Genomic DNA, 19,886 nt, shown 5'->3' with positions numbered 1-19,886 from the left:
CCATTTTGGAAACATTTACCTTTGTGTTGGGTTTTGGGCACCCAGTTTTTTTCTTAGTTCTGAAATGAGATTTTTTTCTTTAAAATCATTCTGGTTTTAATCTCAGTGAGTTGGTTTTATTAAAATTCAAGGTTTTATTAAATTTTATGAACTCAGAAAGTCCAAATGGAGAATCCCCACCTTGGGTTCTTTTTTTTTTTTTTTCCCCAGAATAGAATATTTATCTGTATTTGTAAGTATATTTTTCTGTTGTTTTTTTATTGCAAAGTGTTTGGCTGCCACATCGTTGTTTTTCCCCTCCTGTTCATGCTCAGCAGACAGCTTTTCCCAGGCCTTGGCCTACAGCATCTATTTTAGGTGCATTCTGAGTTTCCTCCATCCTTGTCTGAGCATTGTTTTATCCGTTGGAGCTGGGACCCAGGGGCCGGCTGTCCCCCAGCTTTCCTATAGCTGAGCAGGGAGGCCAGGGGCCCGGGCAGGGCCGTGCGGTCTGGCTCGACAGGCGGGATCTGCCCCGCTGTGGGTTTACCCGTGCCCTGGACCGGGGCTCTCCTCGCACGGTGGCAGCGGGAGGGGTCACCACTGCTCCCGGGAGGCCACTTGTCAGGTCTCCGGAGAGTTTCTCGAATTAGCCGTGGACCTTGGGCTGTTGGCTCCTCTCAGAGAGGGAGGGTCGGGCTGGGGCGTCCTTTTCTGCTCCACTCTGGAAACCATGTTGCCTCCCGTGTCCGCAGGAGGAGGAAGGGCCACAGGGAAGCTGCTGTTGGCCAGGGCGGGCCTAGGGCACCGGGGGAGTTGGGGGGGGGGGGGCCTTGTTGCAAGCACATGAGGTACAGGTGTCACAAGGCGCAGCAACCAATGCAAATTCTGTTTTCACACTGTATTTAAAAAATTAAGTAAATGCGAAAAAGCTGACAAAAGTTGACAGCGTTAAAGGCAGAATCGGAGAGTGGGGATCAGAGTGAACAGTGAGGCCACGCCACACCAGCACGGGGTCCAGCAGACGTCCGTCAGCACGTCCTCTGTTTTAAAAGGTCATATTTTCCCTGACTTCCTGGGTTCTTGCTCCCAGACCAAGAACTGAAATCCTTGTTTTTACTGAGGTGATATGACGGCGACGTTAAGAGATCCCTATAAAAGGAAGAACTCGGCTACCCACACGCCACCCAGCTCTTGAAGCTATTTTCATTCGACCACGCTTCCGTCCAGGACATTATCTGTGCACTTTGTGTTCACACGGCCGTCGTCACAGCGGGAAGAGAATTGTGTTTTCAGCCTTTCCCACTTGGCGTCATACTGTAATAAAGTTTCCGTGGTGGCGCACTGACTCCGTGTTTGACATTTAGTGGCTGCGCGACGTCCCATGCTTCTGCTGTGCCTTAAGCCGACTTTACAGACTGCCGGCGTGGAGCGAGTCGGGCCAGACCGTGGTGCTTTGTCTCACTGTCCGCATCCCCTTCGGGGACCGTCTGCTTCTACCCAAGCCCACCGTGCTCGCACGAGTGACCCTACCCTGTTCCCACCCCGGCGTGGCCACGGCCATCCGCGCCAGAGGTGGGCCCCACGCACCAGGGTGGCGAGTCGGATCCTCTCTCAGCCGGACGCTGAACGATTTGGTAGCGGTATTCATCAATGCATTTATTTGTTCAAAAAATACTCAACTGATGACCTACATGCCAGCCAGAGTTCAACAGAGAGAAAACAGTAATTTAATTTGTATGCCTCTGATTACTAAGGAGTTTTTGTGTTCTCTGCACTTACTAAAAGTCACTCCCTCCTGTGAAAATGTTTAAAAAGATTTTTTTTAATGTTTGTTTATTTTTGAGAGAGAGAGAGACCGAGTGCAAGCGAGGGAGGGGCAGAGAGAGAGGGAGACACAGAATCCGAAGCAGGCTTCAGGCTCTGAGCTGTCAGCACAGAGCCCAACACGGGGCTCGAGCTCATGGGGCTCGAACTCATGGACCGTGAGATCACGACCTGAGCCGAAGTCGGATGCTCAACTGACTGAGCCAGGGGCCCCCAAAATGATTTTTTTTTTTAAATAGGGATTACTTTATTTTTAGTTTGAGAGAGGGGTGGGGGGGGGAAATCCCAAGCAGGCTGTACTCAGCACAGAGCCCGATGCCGGGCTCGATCCCATGACACTGGGATCGTGACCTGAGCCGAAATCAAGAGCCGGTGCTCAACTGCCTGAGCCCCCCCCCCCCCCCGCCCCAGGCACCCCAGAATTGATTTGTTATCTTTCACCTCTTCATCTACTGGTGGATTCTGTTAAAAGTCATGTGCTGACCGGGGCTGAGTGAGGGGTTGCTGGATGGGAAAAATTGGAGAGGAGCCTGATGGGGGACCGGGTGTTCTTCCTAAACTGGATTCTGGCCGAAGGCAGGCCCAGTGGACTGGGATGTCAGGGCTCCCAAGAAGCCGCTGGACCCGCTTAGCTGGGTCCTCCGCTAACACTGGGCGCCGAGGGCCCGTTTGAGATGAAGCCTCTGGAGGAGTCTGGCTCCAGGGAGGTCAAGGACAGGGGTCTGCCATCTCTGACGTGGGTAATGTGTGTGTCCTTTGCTGAAGGTGGCAGTAACCCTTTGGCCTCGAAACCCGGTGAAGGAGTGTCTGCCCGTGGTGAGGCCAGCGCCCGGCGCCCTGGGGCCTCTGGGGTGGGCACAGGTCAGGCTTTTCCCGGGGTGGGGGGGGGGGGGGGGGCTGGGACTGCGGGTCTGCAGGGAGAGGCCCCGAAGAGGGCAGTCGCTGAGTGGGACGCTCAAGTTCATTCGGGGCCTGGGGGCCGAGGAGGAGGGTGATGACGGCGACCGGAACTACGGCTGGGACTTCCCTTCCCCGCCTCCGGGGAGCCTCGCCTCTGCCTTGCCCTGGAGCCCGCTGTGGCAGGGCCAGCGGAGAGGGGCGCCGCTGCCTTCACCAGACCCCGTCGGTGAGGTGGGACGGCTGCACCCCGCGCCCCTAGAGCCAGGACCCCGCTCCTGCAGTCACGTGGCCGGGCCGCCTAAAGCCACGAGGGCCTTTAACAGTTAGGGGCGTGTCCACTAGGGGGCGGCAGAGACCGGCGTCCGCCCGCGCTCTGACCCCGCCCCTCCGGCTCTAAAGAGCGGCTCCCGGCGTCCGCACCTGCCGAGCCGGGCCCCGCAGCGCCTGAACGCGCCTCCGCCCCGACTGGCTCCCGGACCCCGACGGACCCCCCCGCCGTGCCGTGGAACGTGCGCGAGCGCACTTCGTCCCCACGGCGACCCCGGGCGGCCGGGGCTGTGTTACCGCCCCCGTTTTACACGCAAGGAAACCGAGGCCCAGAGATGGTAAGTATTTCTCCCGAGGGCACACCGCGAGGGGTTGCCAGAGACGGGAAGAGGTGCTCGGCGGGGTCCCCCGCTTTCGGAGACCCCGCCGCAGGCGGGCTCTTCGCGCCCTCGATCTCGTGCCCCAGCGCCCCGCGCTCGGTTCGCTCGCGGGGCCCGTAGCGCCGCCTTCTGCACGTGCAAACCATTCCCACCGCCGAAGCACAGCTGGGATGAGGCCGATGGCCTTGCCCCCGGGGCCTCCCCTGGACGCCGGGCTCCTTTCCGCTGTAGCACAGCCCCCCTGAGGGGAAGGGGGGGATGGGAGACCGCCTGGGCCACAGAAACTGTTCTGGAAGGAGTGCAGACATCCGCCCAGCACGCTGCACCCAGGAGCGCAGCGGTCTGCGTCCGTTTTGGCTTTCCGGCGGCGGGAGCGGCCGCTCTCCCGCCAACTTGGTGTAGCGCTCCCAGATCTTCGTGGGGCCCCGGGGCCTCCGGCAGGGGCCCCACCCTGAAAAGGGGGACGGACCCGGGCCACAGCTGCCTGGGTCCTGGGTGGGCCGCAGATCCAGGGTTTGCTGGACCAGGGGACTTCCCGTGGGCCGATTTCGGGAGGTCCCACCAAGTGTCACAGGCCTTCTCCACTTGGTCCAGCGTCTGGGGACCCGTGAGCTGCAGCCAAGGCCACTTGGTGAGCTCCCCGCAGGCGTCGTTGAACTGACCCCTGTCCACGCGCAAGCCTGCCGCTCTGGACCTGAGCAGCCAGCCTGCACCGGGTTCCAGTCTTGGAGCGCCGTGCCCGGCCAACCCAGGCCAACTATTTTTCCTCCAGAGAGGTCGGCCGGAGTCTCCAAGATGCAGCGTCCGAGCCCACGAGTCCAGAGTCCAGAGCACTCCGGGCCAGGAGGGCTGCCGTCCGGAATGTCGGGAATTTCAGGGGACGTCTGCTCGGCTGTGCACCTGCTTTTCCCGGCCAGCCGGCAGGCACTCCTCCTCTGGGGGGGCGGCTTCGGTGCGGGCTTGGAGACACGGGGCCTCTTTGGTCCCTGCCTCCCGCCTCAGCCCCGACGTGGTGGCCCTGAGTGCCCCCGTATCTGACGTCCCTCACACTCACCCCTTCTCTAGACAGAGGTGAGGACTTCGGCCTGGCCTCAGATTTACATCCCAGGGTCTGGAGGAAGCAGGACAAGAGGGACTCATTTCCAGTGCAAAGCAAGTCCCTAGACCCCTAAGGCAGAACCTTCCTCATGTACTCCTGAGGCCTTCGCTCCTCCATTGGAACCTCTTGAGGGGGAGGGTGGTGTTTTCTGCCTTTGGGCGCCCACTTCTAATTTTTAATCAGTGCATGTGGTGGGCCAGAAGGTACCCGTCACTTCTCTGCACCACACTTGGGCCAGAACAGCCCCCTGGGGAGGAGTTTGCCTTTTTGTTTTTGGGCTTTGCCAGATTGTTCTTTGGCCTTTTGAGATGCAGAACCAGGAGGGAGGGAAGAGGTAAGGGAGGAGGATATGCAAAGGCCCAGGGGCATGAGGGGGCAGGGCCAGGATGGAGACAGAGGCTGTGGCTGTGGGAGTGTGGCCCCGGGTAAGGGGGGGAGGAGAGCCAGAAGGCGCACGTGCATGTGCGTGTGTGTGCGTGTGTATGTGACTACATATGTGTGTGAGCGTGTGTGCGTGCACACGTGTGAATGTGTGCATGTGTGTGTGTGTGAGTGCGTGTGTGCGTCTGTGCATGTGTGTCTGTGCGTGAGTGTGTGAGTGTGTGCGTGGGTATGTGTGCCTGCGTGTGCATGTGAGTGTGAACACGTCAAATGTGGGGAAAGTCGGCCAGTTGAGCTCTCAGCTCTTCGGCCTGTAATACTGCGTGACTTCCAGAACCCACGGGGGTTCTGCAGCTGACTCTGCCGGTGAGCGGGGTGTCCTCACACACTATGGAAGTAGTTTCTCCACGAGGACTAGTAGTTCATCATGAGGCTGTAATGGGTGTAGCCATTCCCAGCCGAACGTTGAGGCTCTGACCCTGTCGGGTGACTAGACTACAAAGAATGCCGTGATTAACGTCATTACACTGAAACTCTGTTGGCTTAAGGTAAGTTCCCCACAAGTAATTAGTGGGTCACAGACAAGGACTGTTTCTAAGGGTCTTGATGCACGATGCTAAATACTTCCTAAACCCGTTACTTCTTAAAAAAAAAAAAAGTGTTTTTAATGTTTATTTATTTTTGAGAGAGAGCGTGAGCAGGGGAGGGGCAGAGAGAGAGGGAGACGCAGAATCCGAAGCAGGCTCCAGGCTCCCAGCTGTCGGCACAGAGCCCGACGCGGGGCTCGAACCCACGCACCGTGAGCTCATGACCTGAGCCGAAGTCCGATGCTTAACTGACTGAGCCCCCCCCAGTGCCCCCTTCAACAGTCACTTTTAATCTTTGCTTTGGGAAAGGGAACCTCAGTTTGGCCAATTTCTGATTACCGACCCTATAATTGTTTCAGAGTTTCTTTATTATTGTGCAAAACGCGGCAGCGAATGTCCTTGTCACAGATCCTCGTGCACCCCAGTAGCCCTTTCTTAGGATAGAGTTTTGGAGCCCAACTTTGCACACATCGTCAGACCACCTTTACGTAACGGTAAATTATGTCACCATCGAAGACTGTCCATTTCTTCTGGCCCTTTTTTCATATTTTCAGTTTGATGGGTGATTAGTAGCATCTCACTGTTGTTTGAGTTTGCATCTTACAATTGCCAGTGAGGTTGAATTTTTAAATGTGTTCGTGCGCCACGTGTCTGTTTTCCTTTGGGAGTGGCCCCTTCCTGTTTTTCTCCTGGTATTTTCCTTTTCTCCCCACTTAGACTTCGGAAGGGCATCTCGTATATAAAGTTATCAGTGGAGTCCGGCGGGAAGCCTTAGTAAGGGTCACTTCACGAAGGGGCCACTTGGAAGTCACGTGAATGAAGTTTAGGGCCCCAGCAAGGAGCGGGTCAGCAGCCCTGGGCCTGGGGGTGCCGGGAGGGAGGGAGGCGGTTACTGGGCTTCAGCCAGACGGTGGTGAAGTGTGCTGACCCAAGCCCCGTGTTCCTTAGGAGGATAGCACCCGCCCGCAGGGCCCCGGCAGAGAGGGAAGCAGTGACATTAATTCCCGAGCCTCCCTCCCATCTCCTGAGGGTGCCTCCAGCCGGCCCAACCCGCTGGAAGTCAGCGGGGCAGGAGATGACCTGGTACCTTCCGGGGGAGTCTAATCCTTGTCTTCCGCCTTCCTCTCTGTGGTTGATGTGCTGAAGGGCCCGGACTGGCGGGGACTTTCCTGTTTCTCTCCGCGCTGCCTTCAAGGCGCCCTGCCGACTCGGCCTTCTGCCTCGGTGAGCCGAGCCAGCTAGTATCGGCTTGTGAGAACCAGTGCTCAGGCCGGCGGGGACCCGGGGATCCGCAGCTTGGCATCGGCCACGTTGGCCGCGTCGGGACATTCACACCATGGGCTTCAGCAAATGCTACAAACCAGGGATTTCTCCTCTTGCCCCCAGAGCCAGGCCACCTGCACCCCGCCGCTGTCCCTCGCCTCCGCCTTCTCTTTGAGCCCCTGCAGGAGGGAATGGGGGCCATCGGCTCTCCCTCTTGTCTCCCTGCTCCGCGTCCTGAGCCCTCCCCGTCCCCGCTGGCTCCTGCAGGGTGGGGCCCAGAGTGGGGGGTCAGAGGAGGGGGGGCCACAAGGCTTCCCCACCCTGTGTCATTGCACACTGTCCTTGGGCGCCCTCCCTCACGGTCTTTGGCTTGAGACGTGTTCCGGATTATTCCCAGATACTGTCCTCTCGACTTTGATCTGAGCAGTGCATTTTCCAGTCGAATACGGGTGAGACCACTTTCTCCTTCAGCTCCCACCTTTCGGGGGCGGCCCATCACCTCTTCCTGGAAAGATCCCGCCGTCTGAGCAGGTGGCCCTTTGGGCCGCGGTCCCTTCGAGCTAGCTCACGACGCTGCGGGTAACGTCCGTGGCGTGTGCGTGGCTCACGGGAAGCCTCGTGCGTCCTTCCCGGCTCAGAGGTAGAAGTGAATGCGTGTATCCAGAGGCCGCCCTCTGTTCCCCCCGGGAACGGCGGCCTCACTGCGTCCACCTCCAGATACCCCAGTGAGGGGACAGGCATCTTCAGCCTCTGCCTTCCCGAGTGACGGGGAACCAGGACAGCCGTCCAGAGGACATTCTTCTCGCTCCGCCCCAGCCGGGTGGCCAGTCAGCTTGGAGCTCAGCGAGCGTGCAGCTGAGAAGGGAAATGCCGGTCTTGTCTTTCCCGCAAATATCCCCGCCTCCCCACGAGGGGTTCTCTTGGCACCCCTCCCCTGGCTCGGGGGGTGCACCCCTTGAGAGAGGAGAAAGTGCCCAGCACCGTCTACTCTCGGGATATCCACCAGGGAACCCCGCCCCGGCAGCGTCTCTTGCCTTCTGTCCCCCGGTCTGGAGGGAGGTGACGGGGCCTCTCTCGCGCGAGCCCTTCTGCAGAGCGTGGGTAACTGTCTGTCACCTGTTTCCCCCGACAGGCCCCGCCCCGCAGACTGGTCCTCGGAAGAGACCCCTGTGCCTACCATTCCGTCATGATGACTCATTTTCTATTTTAGATGGCTGCTCTGCCATATTCCCAAGCCCTCAGCAAAATTCTGCTACAAGTGACCTCCCTGTGCCCATGTAATTTGGGGAGATCCAGAAAGAAAGAGGCCGTGTTCCCCACTGAGGTCATCGCATAGTGGAGAAAGGGGACGGCTCTGTCAGGGGAGACAGGGAGGTCCAAAGCGGAGGCCAGCCGGGCACGGGAGCAGTGGAGGCTCGTGGGTGTGTGTGCGCAGGACTTGGCAGTGAGGGGCGTCACTGAGTTTCTCCCAATGAGGGGACCTTCAGCAGGTTCATGTAACTACTAAGAGAAGAGGTGACCCCCAAACACTGAGGACACCTGGGCCGCCGACGTTAATGATGTAAACCCGTGGTCCGCAAATTATTTTATTTTGTTTTCTTTAATTTCTAAAACTTTTTTTTATGGTTTATTCATTTTTGAGAAAGACAGAACGTGAGCAGAGGAGGAACAGAGGGAGAAGGAGACACAGAACCCGAAGCAGGCTCCAGGGTCCGAGCCGTCAGCACAGAGCCCGACGCGGGGCCCGAACCCACGAACCGCGAGATCGTGACCTGGGCCGAAGTCGGATGCGCAACCTACGGAAGCACCCAGGTGACCCTAATTTCATTTTTTTTTCTCCCTAATTTCATTTTCTTAATGGGCCCTGGAGGTCTTCGATTCTTAACACTGTTACCGGCCCGTTTTGTCGCACTTCAGAGATATTGCACATTTTCACAAACGGAAGGTTTGCGGCGACCCGGGGTTGAGCAAGTCCGTGGCTCCATTGTCTCAACAGCCGTGGCTCACGTCGTGCGTCTGCGTCACGTGTGGGTGGTTGTCGCAATATTTCAGACTGGCTCACCATTACTGTCCGTGTTGTGGTGATCTGTGATCGGTGCTTACGACTCCCTGAAACCCTGAACGATCGCCAGCATTTTTTAGCTGTAAAGTAGTTTAAAGTTAGGGTGTGTGCAGTTGGCCTTTTTAGACACAATGCTATTGCGTGATAATAGACTACGGTCCGGTATAAATATAACATTAGTCTGCGCTGGAAATCAAAGCTCATTTGATGCGCCCTGCTGACGTCCTCTGTGTGGGTGGCCGCACATCTCTGAGGCGAGCCCCTGTGCTTGCCCTTCCCGGGGGGTCGTCCTCCCCCCTCACTTCCCACTCCTTTCCTGCCCCTGGGGCAGGGGAGCTCAGAGCGGGGTCGGAGGGCAGCTGGGTCCTGGCCCCCTGGACAGAGGGAGGAGAGGGGTCTGCCCGTGCCATCATTCGACCTTCAATGATGCGTTTATAAAACATTTTTTTTGTTGTTGAAGGTTATTTATTTTTGAGAGAGAGAAAGAGCGAGCGAGCGGGGGAGGGGCAGAGAGAGAGGGAGAGAGAATCCCAAGCGGGCTCCATGCTGTCAGCCCAGAGCCCGACGTGGGGCTAGAATTCATGAACCGGGAGATCGCGACCTGAGCCGAAAGCAAGAGTCGGATGCTGAACCGACTGAGCCACTCAGGCGCCCCTAATTTTTTTTTTTTTTTTTTTTGAGAGAGCAAGAGTGTGAGCAGGGGAGGGGGGTGGAGAGAGAAAGAGAATCACAGGCAGGTTCCATACTCCGTGCAGGGCCCCACCTGGGGCTCGATCTCACAAATGTGAGATCGTGACCTGAGCCAAAACCAAGAGTCAGATGCTCAACCAACTGAGCCCCCAGGCGCCCCTCGATGAAACGTTTATAGAGCACAACTCTGCCCCACGTGGGAAGTCAGATGGCCCGCCCTGAGGGAGGCTGGCAGAAGGGGCGAGTGGCCTCGGGTGGCAGGGTGTGGGCTGTGGTGGCTCGGGGCCCGGGGCCCCGGGGGAGGAAGGAGGAAGGTCCACGGGGCCAGGGGTGGGTCAGAGACGCCTTCGCGTGGAACTCAGCCTTGGAGAGAGTAGGGCAGGCACACGGCGAGTGGAGGAGGTGGAGGGAAGGGTGTGCCTGGTACAGGGAACGGGTCACATGTCACACCGCGGGGACACTAAGTGCTTTGGGTGGGTGAGACGTGATGAGATTCCTGTGTGCCTGGGGCCCGGGAAGCAGCAGTGGGTGACGGGGCCAGAGATGCAGACAGGACCCCGGGTGGGGGTCAGCCTGCACACCCAGCCGCGTCTGTCACGTGGATACAGGGACTGTTGCTTCAGACTCCACGCCCCTGCCTTTGGAGCAGATGCTATGAACTCTGACCCGTCGAGGCCGCCACTGGGTATCTCTGCGTGGACACCCGTCCCTTCTTCCCTCCAGTCTGTGGAACGGCCCGCCCCCACCACTTCCTACAGTGTCTCCTCTGCCAGGCCCCGCAAGCACTGTTCCCTCATCAGGACCGCCCTCCTGCCCTTCCGCGTTACTTCCCGCTCCTTCCGCAGAAGCCCCTCCCGCCTCTCCCCTCCAGGCTGGCCTGTCAGCAGGCACGGGGCTTGGGGCCCAAGCTCTCGTATGGGGACTTCCCTGTGGGCATCAGTGACTGTTGAAGGGTCCCCGAGTCCTCACTCCCGCTCCTTAGCCGCCCGGGGTCTCCGTCCCAGCCCTCCCCCTGGGGCCGTTCCCGCGTCGCTGAAGCAGCATGTGTGCGGGCGTCCGAGTGGTGAACCGGCTGCCCGACGTTGCCCCCCACACGCTGTTCCATTCTGAAGCCCGCACCTCTGCTCACTTCCCTTGTGCCTCGCCCGCCCCTGACTTCCGGGTGCCTCTAGCCCCTACTGATCCCCGACCGCCGCTGGTGAGGACGGTTCGTCCCTGTCCCCGGAGCCCTGACACCTGTCCTCCATGGGGGTCTTTTGTGTCCCCTGTGTGCCGTGCCTGGCACCCAGCAGGTGCTCAGACATTTACTGGATGAATGTTCAAATGTGATGCCTCCAGGCGATGTCCCTCCAGGGCGGGGTGTCAGATTTGTCCCTGGCCCACCGACACGGGTGTCCGAGCCGGTCCGCCGGACTTGTTCCTTGGCACCTTGATACCACAGCCTGATGCCAACCCCTTTCGGTGGACTGAGCACGCATGCACAGGCACGCGCACACACACACACTGAGCCCTGGGAGCCCTCTAGAAACCACCAAGAGAAGAGTTCTCTGTGGTGATGGAAATGTTTTATTTATTTTTTACGTTTTATTTTGAGAGACACAGAGGACAAATGGGGAGGGGCAGAGAGGGGGAGAGAGGATCCCAAGCAGGCTCCACGCTGTATCGCGGAGTTCAACGCGGGGCTCGAACCCGCGACCCGTGAGATCGTGACCTGAGCTGAAATCAGGAGTCAAGAGTCGGACGCTCACCGCCTGAGCCGCCAGGCGCCCGCTGATGGGAGCGTGTGCTAGACCTGCCCCATCTGGGACGGCCACCACTAGCCACGTGGGCTGGAGGAACTGAACTTTTGATTGTATTTAACTTGTAATTAACTCGACTTTAGCCACGCGTGGCTAGTGGCTGCCAGCCGGGCAGTGCAGTTCTAGAACACTCCCCGCTCTCCCCGTTCTAGGCTCTGCGTCTCACCTTCTCCCCCCCCCCCCCCATCCTGTGGGCCCCTCCCAGTGTGGCCGAGGGGACCGCTCTGGCCTGCCTCTGCCACTCTTGCCTGACAGCTCGGTTTGGACCTACCTCCCCACCCCCACTCCTACGCTGTTCTCAGACACTGTGCGTGGCCTCCAGAAGGAGACAGTCCTGCTTCCAGCCAAGGCCCTGTTGGCCCGTCCTGGCTTTCCCCCGGGGGACAGTGCTGCCCTGAGGGCTTACTGATGGCTTGGGAGTGAGGAGGGCAGGGCGCATCACATGAACGAATGCCTCTTCTCCCACAGGACCAGCTGCACCGGCTCTTGTGGGCGCCCCGGAGAGCAGGACAAGGTAGGACATTAACATATGAATAATTCTTGGAAGTGACAGAGAGGCAGACTGGGGGGGCGGTGGGATTTCATCGGTCTCATTTTTGCTTAGATATCTGGCTTAAAACGAGGCCCCCTTTAATGGAAAACAAAAGCAGCAGGCGGGAGGCTGAGATCCTTTGTATGTTTACTATGGTACAAGGTTTTCCAAACCACAGCCAGTGCCCTCTGCCACCAGCAGAAGGTTCCGGGTACGTGGTCCAAAGGACATCCCCGAACGTGACATTTAGGACGATCCATTTCTCCAACGACGACTTCTCCAAGTGCATACATAATAAATAAATAGAAAACACATCTTTGTTCGTGGCAACACCTATGAGAAATGTTTACGAACAAAACATCTAATTCCCGAAAAAGGACCAGCCGTTTCGGCAACAGGAAAGAGACCAGCATTTCAGGGGAGGGTGGCTCGCCCCAGAGGGCCTAACTCATTTGGACGCCGACAGACAGAACCGTGGGAGCGATTTTCCAGGCGGTGAGAAAACGTGTGCCACCAAGAGCACGCCGGGCCCCTGGCTCTTGCTGGCCGGCGTCGGAGGGAGAGTGCGCGCACGGACCCTGAGCTGCTGGGCGTGTGTATAACTCTGAGCATTTTCAAACAGATACACTCTCTGAAACCAACCGAACCAAAGACTGTCCACACTCCCGGCCACCGGAAGCGACCCCACTCTAGCTGGTTCACAGTGTGAGACCCTCGCGTCGACAGAGTTTGAAAAACTCAACAGAACTGCAGACGGGGACATGAGGTCACGACTCCCCTCCCCACCCATCGCCGGGAATCTGCGTGGAAGAGGTTTCTCCCGGGGGCACGGCCCCTGCCGTGTCCCACCTTCGCCTCCCAGCAGCTGGACGGACCGTGCTCCGGGAAACCGCTCTGGCAGTCGGCTCAGCCTGGGGAGGGGACCCCTCCCGAGGGCCGCGGCTGCAGAGGGGGCAGAGAAGGCCGTCTTCGAAGGAAGAGGTGCCAAGAGTGTGTGGTTGGCACAGGAAAGGGGGACATGCAGCTCGGCGTGACCCTGGGGCCCCCCGGGAGAGTGTGAACCCCAGAAGGGGTCCCCTCCCTCAGGAGCTCTCTGAGCTCCCTGCAGGGCGGAGGGTGGGCGAGGCAGACAGCTCAGGGGTCAGCGGTAGCTGTGAGCCCCCAACCCCGGCAGCCGAGCCGGCTCACCCAAAGCGTTGACGCAAGCCCGCTACTGTGCCCTGGGCCGCACCTGTGCACCTGCACTCGGGTAGCACCAGCGGGACGGCCGTGGCCACCAGGACAAGCGGGGGCCGCAGGGCCGCCCCAACCTGCGGGGCGGGCAGCGGGCCTGGAGGGAAACAGCCATCGGCCAATTCTCTCTATTCTTATGCCTTTTTCAGGGGACTCCTCCCCGTTCGGGGAGCTCCGGCGGGAGCGCCAGGGGCCGGTTGTTGAGGCAACGTGGTGTGGCGGCAGATGCTGGGCGGGGGCCTCTCGGCCCGGCCCCGGCCTGGCCGCGTGGTTCTTCCCCATCTCGGGGTCTCACACGCCTCCTCCGTGAAAGGAGGGTCTTGGACTGGACGTACCCTAAGGTCCTCTCCGACTCTGAAACCTCGGGCTCCTGAGGTGAGAGCACGCTCCCAGGTCTCGGGATAAAGAACAAATGAGGCCCCAGGTAGGAGCTCACTTCCCTCGACTTGGTCCAGCCCGCCCTGGGGCCAGGAGGTGCTCAGTGCTCTGGGCACCTCGGCCCGGCCCCCCCGCCCTGGCACATGCGGCCTCGCTGGGTGGGCCAGCAAGCTGCAGGCACAGGGTGACCCAGCGGTCAGCAGCTTCAGCAGGTGGGAGCACCTCCGAGCTACTGGGGGGGGGGGGCTGCCCGAGCCCGCCCTGCAAGGTACCCACCCCCTTCCTCCTCCTGCAGGCCGCGTCCTGACCCACCCGAGCACGCGGGATCCTGGCCCGGTCTTCTTCTGACCCCGCCCATCCTGCAGCCTAGGAGCCCGGACCCCAGGCCGGACCTCCCGCAGCTCTGCCCTCGCGGCCCAGGGCGCCCAGCCACACGGCACCCTCGCGTCTGCCGCTGGCTTCCGCCTGCAGTGTGGTCTCAGAACGCAGAGGGCCTCTAAAAGTCACCTCGTCCCCCCCCCCCCCCATTCCAGGACCCGAGGCCTCCTGAACGGTCGGGTGAACCCTCCAGAGGCAGGGCTCGCCCATCCCCCGAGGGGAGCTGGTCCCGTCCTGGCCGGCTCCATCTACACACCGGCTCCTGACCCCTTGAAGGTTGGTGTCTGCTCACGGCTCCCTCTCCCCCGAATCGACCAGCCTGCTGTGCGCGCCGGAGAGCGCGGGGTCTGTGAACGGCTGGGTCGGGGCTCCTGCCGCCAGTGCAGCTCGGGTCTCCTTGCGTGGCCCCCGCGCGCCCCCCCCCACTGAAGAGGCACAGGTAGGAGAGAAGCACCCAAGAGGCTGCAGGAACGAAGGTTTCCAGCACGGTCGGCTGCCCCCCCGGGGGCCTTCGGGAGACGCTGCAGTGGGGGCGGGTGGCCGCGCCAGGGTCTCTGACACCCTGCCCCCCGCCCGTCGGGGCTGCCCCCGGCCCTTCCCAGGGGGAGCCAGCCGTCCCGCCTGGCCCGCGGCCAAGAGTCCACCGTCCGAGTCCACTGTGGAGCGACACGAGGTGGCTGGCGTCCTCACAGTTTCTTCTTCCTCACCACGGGGATGGGCACCACTTGGAAGATTTTGGCACCGTGGTCCTCAGTGTCCAGAGTCACCCAGGTGGGCCGGAAGCTCCCTTTGAAGCCAACGAACGCCATTTTCTCTGGAAAGCAGGGGTGAGTCACATGAACAGAAATCCCAAGAGAGTGGCTCCCGCCAGGGCTCCCATCGCCCTTCCCTGCAGGCATTTCCAGGCGCCCTCTCCCAGCCGCCCCGGGCTCTGCCCCCCCAGGAGCAGCTTTGCGCCCGATGACGTCATTTGCGAGGGGCACACAGGGTCTCACCCGAGCCTCCGGTCGGCCGTGCGGGGTGGTGGCCCCGCTTTGCACAGGAGGCCCCCCCGGGGCCCCGGCCGCCTTCGGGCTGAGCCTCTGATCACCAGCGAGTCCCTGCGCCTCTCTGAAGCCCAGCGTCCCCCGTCAGCCAGCGAGTCCCTGCGCCTCTCTGAAGCCCAGCGTCCCCTGTCAGCCAGCCAGTCACACGAGGGATGACGCTCAGCTACAGGACCTCTCCCAGCTCCAACATGCCGTGGCTTTGGAAGGACTCCGTCCGAGGGTTCAGGGTAAGTGGTGCAGCCAGACTAGACGTCTAGGCCCCCGGCCCCACGCAGCGAGCCCTGCGTTGCATTCGGAGCTTAACCGAGGGAGGGGCGTGGGGCTCTCTGTCCACACTCGGGATCGGCCCGGCCTGGCGGGCGGCACACACGTGCCACCTCTGGGAAGACGCCACTTAGATCACCTCACCTACGTCAGCTTTTGGCAACAGGGTCTTAGTTAAAAAGGCAGAGGCCCCAAGATGAGTCCAGGATTGAGCCCGAGAAGATACTTCTCTGTTCTCGGGGCTCTCTTTTGGCTCGAGGGAAGGGCCTTCAGGGCCTCCGGGCTTTCCCGTGGGAGCTGCCAGGAATTGACGTCCCACGTGACGGGCCACGAGCTTTGATGCTCCTCACAGGATGGCGTGGCAGCTGAGCTCCGGGTTAGAAGCGTTCGGATCCAAATTCTAATCTTGGGCAAGTTACTTAAGCGTCTGGTTCCACCCCAGACGGAAGCAACGGCACCGTGACCCGTGAACGCGCGGCAATCGCAGCGAGCTCAGCAGGTGCACGGCCGAGCACCACGCGTGGACCCCAGCGGACGTTAGCGTCTGCGGGCTTGTTCCGCCTCCCTCCCAGCCTCCCCTGGGCTCCGCGGTGACGGTGACGAGGGTCTTGCTGGGCGGGCTTCCCTGTGGGGTCTGCACTGGGCTTCACCGCAAAAGCACCGAGGGGCCTCGGACAAGCTGCAGCGATGCCTCGGGCTTTCGTTTCTCCGTCCCTCCCTACCTGGGCGTACGAGTGTCCAGCCCACCAAAACATGGAGGACAAGGCAGAGCCCCGCCTGTCCCTGTAGCGGGAGCCGGGACGGGGGCAGATCAAGCCACTTTCCTGCTGATGCTTTGGTCTAACAAGGGGAGGGGGCCCGTGCTGAGCGGACGGGTGAACAACTCAGGAAGTGGCTTCCCGTGTCTGGTCACACGTTGGGAGGAGGCTGCTGGCGTGTAGGGATGGTGAACGGGCGGCATCCGGCCTGCACATTCCGGAAGGCCACCTAGTGTCGAGGACCCTGGGGTCTGGTGGGGAGCACTGTGGTCTCGGCAAGAGGTAGCAGCAGCCCGCACACCAGGCATCTGGACTTACGTGTAGACCCCTGGTATGGATCGCTTACCTTTCAACCTGAGGTTCTTATCTGCGCCGAGCTTTTCTAACACTCGGGTCCACAGGCCCCTGGAAGTGTATCGTCCCTTCGACACCACGAGCACGATGGAGCTGCACGAGAGGAGGTGTCAGAGGCCAGGAGGGGAGAGCAGGTAAGGTGGGGGCAGTCAGCAGCGCCCAGAGGCCCGGCTGCGGGTTTGGGGAAAGGCCACCTGTCCCTCGTGCCGAGCGGACCAGCTCTTTCCATGCTTGACCCACATCCCGGCCTCCCTCCCACACATCTGGCCGCAGTCGGCACCCGGGGACCTCCCCACACCTGCTCTCAGCTTGCTCGCTGCCTGCACGTGTGTCTGTCCCCGGAGAGGACGGGGTAGGTGCACAGAGGAGGGACTTCTGCTTGCGTTTATTAACGCGAATGTCCTCAGCCCATTGGGTTGGGACCAGATAGAAACATGGCGGGAGAGCAAGCCAGAAGCTGGGGTCACCGCGTGCTTGGGGAGCGTTAACCTCCACGTTCACGTCACTTTTTGCTCAGTTTGCACATGGGAGATTGGGGCGAGTTTACTAGGCCCAAGGGGAGTCGTGCTCGGAGGCAGGGGGCAGGGGCCTAGAGCGAGGCGTGTGCCCAGCCGGACGGGCCCCGACTTGCAGAAGCCCAGCTTGGGGGCCCGGCGAGACTCTCTGCTCCCGGCCTTGGTCGTGTTCAGGCCCACATGTTGGGAACACAGCCTCACGGTGGCAGACTCCGCGGGGCCGGGACAGACAGGCGAGGTGAGCACCCCCCCCCCCCCCCCCCCCAGGAACAGCAGCCCAACGGGCTCCCGGCTCACATCTCACAGGAATCCCATAACCACAGACCACAGTCCAGACGCGGAAAAACCAGACAGGGTTCTGGAAGCCACGGTCACCCCCGTTTGTGTCCCTTCGGGAGCAGAAGGAACACCATTCAGATGCACCGGGCTCGTCAGCCCTAGGTTACAGGGAGGGGAGCTGGGGCTGCCTGGGGACGAGGCCCCAGGGGACAGCAAGGTGAAGCCAGCAGAGAGAGGGAGCATCGCACACTTGTTCTCGGCACCGGGCTCGGGCGCCGTTCCCAGGAGGCCATTTCGTCATCGTTCCAGTTCAGAGGAAAAGCTCACGTCCCTTTGGCACAGCTAGGCCTCGCTGCTCGGGAGAACCCAGACAAAGGTCGTGCCCTCTAGACTGGGCTCTGGGTTAGCTCCCAGGAGCGGGACGCAGACGGGGCTCCTCGTGCGTCACAGCATCCTGATGGGGCCAGAAGCCTACACGCTCAGAGGTGTCCCTGTCTGCCCCGTATGGGACTGTCACGGCCTGTGAATGCCTACACTCGTCAGCACGGGGTATGGTGGCAGGGCAGAGGCCGCTCCGACAAGCCACCCGGACTTCCCACCGTGCCAGGTCGTGGCCCCTGAGAGCGAGTTGTACCCCCCGTTTAGCGAGAAACGCAAAACCGAGTTAGACGTGGCCCCGACGCGAGGAAGCGCGGGCCCTCGCCCGGGAGCGGCCGCGTCCCCGGGGCTGCTGAGACTCGTGTGTTAGTAGAGGCAGAACTTTGTGGTTGCGTTGGAAGAGACCTCACCAAAGAGGTGCGCGTTAGATTGGGAAGGTGCCGGGAGTTGCCAGGGATTTCTAGGAAAGGGCACAGGAGGTGCTGGGGGGAATTCAAGCCAGCAGCTGGCAGGGAGGCCGGGTCAGGCTGGGGTGGCAGAGGCCTGGCCCGTCAGGAGGTTGAGCCGGAGGGCCTGCTTCGCAGCCACAGACGGGCCGGGCCGGAGGGTGAGCGGGCAGGTGGGGGTGCGGGACCCGGTCACAGAGGAGGAAGGAACGGGGGAGTCACGCAGGAAGCCCAGACCGTGGTCCAGCCGTCTGCAAGGTTCAGGCCCACGAACCGAAACACGGTGAACGGGAGGAGGGGCCGGGCTGGGAGGCGACGGCCAAGGGCGAGGTTGGGTTCCACGGGAGACTTGTAGCCTGTCAGACGTGGCGGTGCCGGGAGAGGTGTGGGCCGGAGAACTTAAGAGCCACCGGCACTTGGATCGCATCGAAAGCGTGGGCGGGGTGAGGTCATGCTGGGAAAGCGTGCCGTGGCCGGGGAACGAGGCCAGGGCCAGGCTTCCCACTTGTAAGCGGGCAGCCCGGCCGCCTCGGCCTGACCTACATTCGCCGCCCCGCGCCCGTTAGGTCGTCAGAGGCGCGGGCAGACCTCGAACGCGCCCTCGGCGCCCCCAGACCGGACGCGATGGGGTGGGGGGGGGGGGGGGACGCGCGCAGACTCACTTGTCGGGGATGGCAGCCACGTGACTGAACAGCTGCCACGGGACGCCCTGCAGCATGGTGCTGCCGAAGCTCGTGTGGCTCACCACGTGCCCGCGGCTGCCGTCGATCGCCACCATCTGGATGCCGTCCTCGGAGCTGGGGTACCTCGTCCCGTCCACCTGCAGGCCCAAAGCAGCACAGCTGGGAGCGGGCTCGGGGCGCCCACGTGGACCCTGAAGCTGGGCGGTCCGTGCAGCCGCTCAGGGCACAAAACCCTCTCCGAGCGGCTCTCCGGGGCCCTCTGTGTGGGTGGGCGCTGGGAAAGGGACCTTACTTGGCTGCAAGGTCTGCGCGGATGCGATTAAGTTAAGGATCTTGAGATGAGGTCATCCTGGATTTAGGGCCCGTCCTAAATCCGGCGATGGGTGTCCTCGTAAGAGGAAGGAAGGGGCGGTGTGGGGCCCAGACACCCAGGGTGAAGGCCGTGCGAGGACAGAGGCCGATGCTGGGGGCGGGTGGGGGGGGCACGTCCACAACCCGGGGGACGTCAGCAGAGGCCTCGGGCAGACGGTCTCAGAGCCTCCAGGGGGACCCGGCCCTGCCGAGCCCCCGCTTTGAGGCTTCCGTCCTCCAGGATGGCCAGAGAACAAGTTTCTTTTGTGGCGGGCAACCCTGGCTTGTGGTCTTCGGTGACAACAGCCCCGGGACATAACACCGCCTCCCCCTGCGGCCAAGCAGCGCCCCTGCAGGGGCCGGAACCACTCACCTCAATGTAAGCCACGTCGCTCAGGAGGTGGAAGAAACGCTCCCTGGAACTCTGCATCTTCACCTCCAGGAAGCGGTCCTTTGTCTTCTGGAAAGCAAGTAAGACCGGCTGCCCTGGCTGGGTTGGGGGCGCCACGGGCACGGCCTGACGGGGGCAGCCGCCCCCCTCGCCTCCCCGCACCCCCGGCCACCCCGGGACCGGACGGGGGGGCCGAGCGGGTGTCCGGAAGGGGCCCTAACGTGACGGCCGCTCACCAGCTGGGCGCCACGGAGCTTCCTGGGCATCGGCACGTCCACCACCGCTCTCTCGGTGAACCTGGGGTAGGCGGTGGCCGTGCAGTCGCTGACGCCCGCGTTCTTGGGGATCAGGGCCTTGATCCTGATTCGCTCGCAGCCTTTCACGGAGCAGAAGGCGAACCTCTCCCTCTCGTTCTGGGCTCTCAGCTTCAGGAACAACAGCCTGCGTGCGGGGACCGCGGCCGGGCTCGCTCATGCGTTCGCCACCCTCCTCCCCCTCTGTCTTCACGTCACCTCCCAAGCCCCACGCTGGCCCCCGCGGTGAGACCCACGGGCCTTACGAGATGGCCACCAGGCCGTGTCTGCCACGGGGTCACGTGTGGTCCGAGAGAGAAACGAGCACCCGGGCGTCAAAGCTCGCAACGCCAACGGGGACCGTTTTCTGGGC

The 19,886-nt window shown here is 61.4% G+C and overlaps 1 protein-coding gene and 1 long non-coding RNA gene across 3 annotated transcripts in view; one reads left to right on the top strand and one right to left on the bottom strand.

The window, feature by feature from the left end:
• The first annotated feature begins 2,746 nt into the window (after window positions 1-2,746).
• LOC128772686 (uncharacterized) lies at window positions 2,747-19,886 on the top strand. 2 transcript variants are annotated; one of them, XR_008416840.1, is made up of 8 exons: window positions 2,747-3,311; window positions 8,334-8,495; window positions 11,703-11,748; window positions 11,965-13,374; window positions 13,673-15,028; window positions 18,362-18,597; window positions 19,175-19,300; window positions 19,571-19,886. It is a non-coding gene; the product is annotated as an uncharacterized LOC128772686 (long non-coding RNA). The 2 variants fall into 2 exon arrangements; XR_008416839.1 differs by having other exon boundaries at window positions 2,748-3,311; window positions 11,968-13,374.
• Window positions 14,442-19,886, bottom strand: part of CEMIP (cell migration inducing hyaluronidase 1) — a 128,522-nt gene continuing 123,077 nt past the window's right edge. The window contains 5 exon segments of the mRNA XM_053888611.1: window positions 14,442-14,569; window positions 16,170-16,270; window positions 18,458-18,615; window positions 19,203-19,289; window positions 19,457-19,661. Coding sequence (XP_053744586.1) covers window positions 14,442-14,569; window positions 16,170-16,270; window positions 18,458-18,615; window positions 19,203-19,289; window positions 19,457-19,661 — 679 coding nt within the window.

The sequence above is a fragment of the Panthera pardus genome, unplaced genomic scaffold, assembly GCF_024362965.1.
Source record: "Panthera pardus isolate Hobbes unplaced genomic scaffold, ASM2436296v1 HiC_scaffold_23, whole genome shotgun sequence".
Lineage (NCBI taxonomy): Eukaryota > Metazoa > Chordata > Mammalia > Carnivora > Felidae > Panthera > Panthera pardus.
Note: the sequence above shows the minus strand (reverse complement) of the source record. Positions and strands in the feature narration are given on the sequence as shown.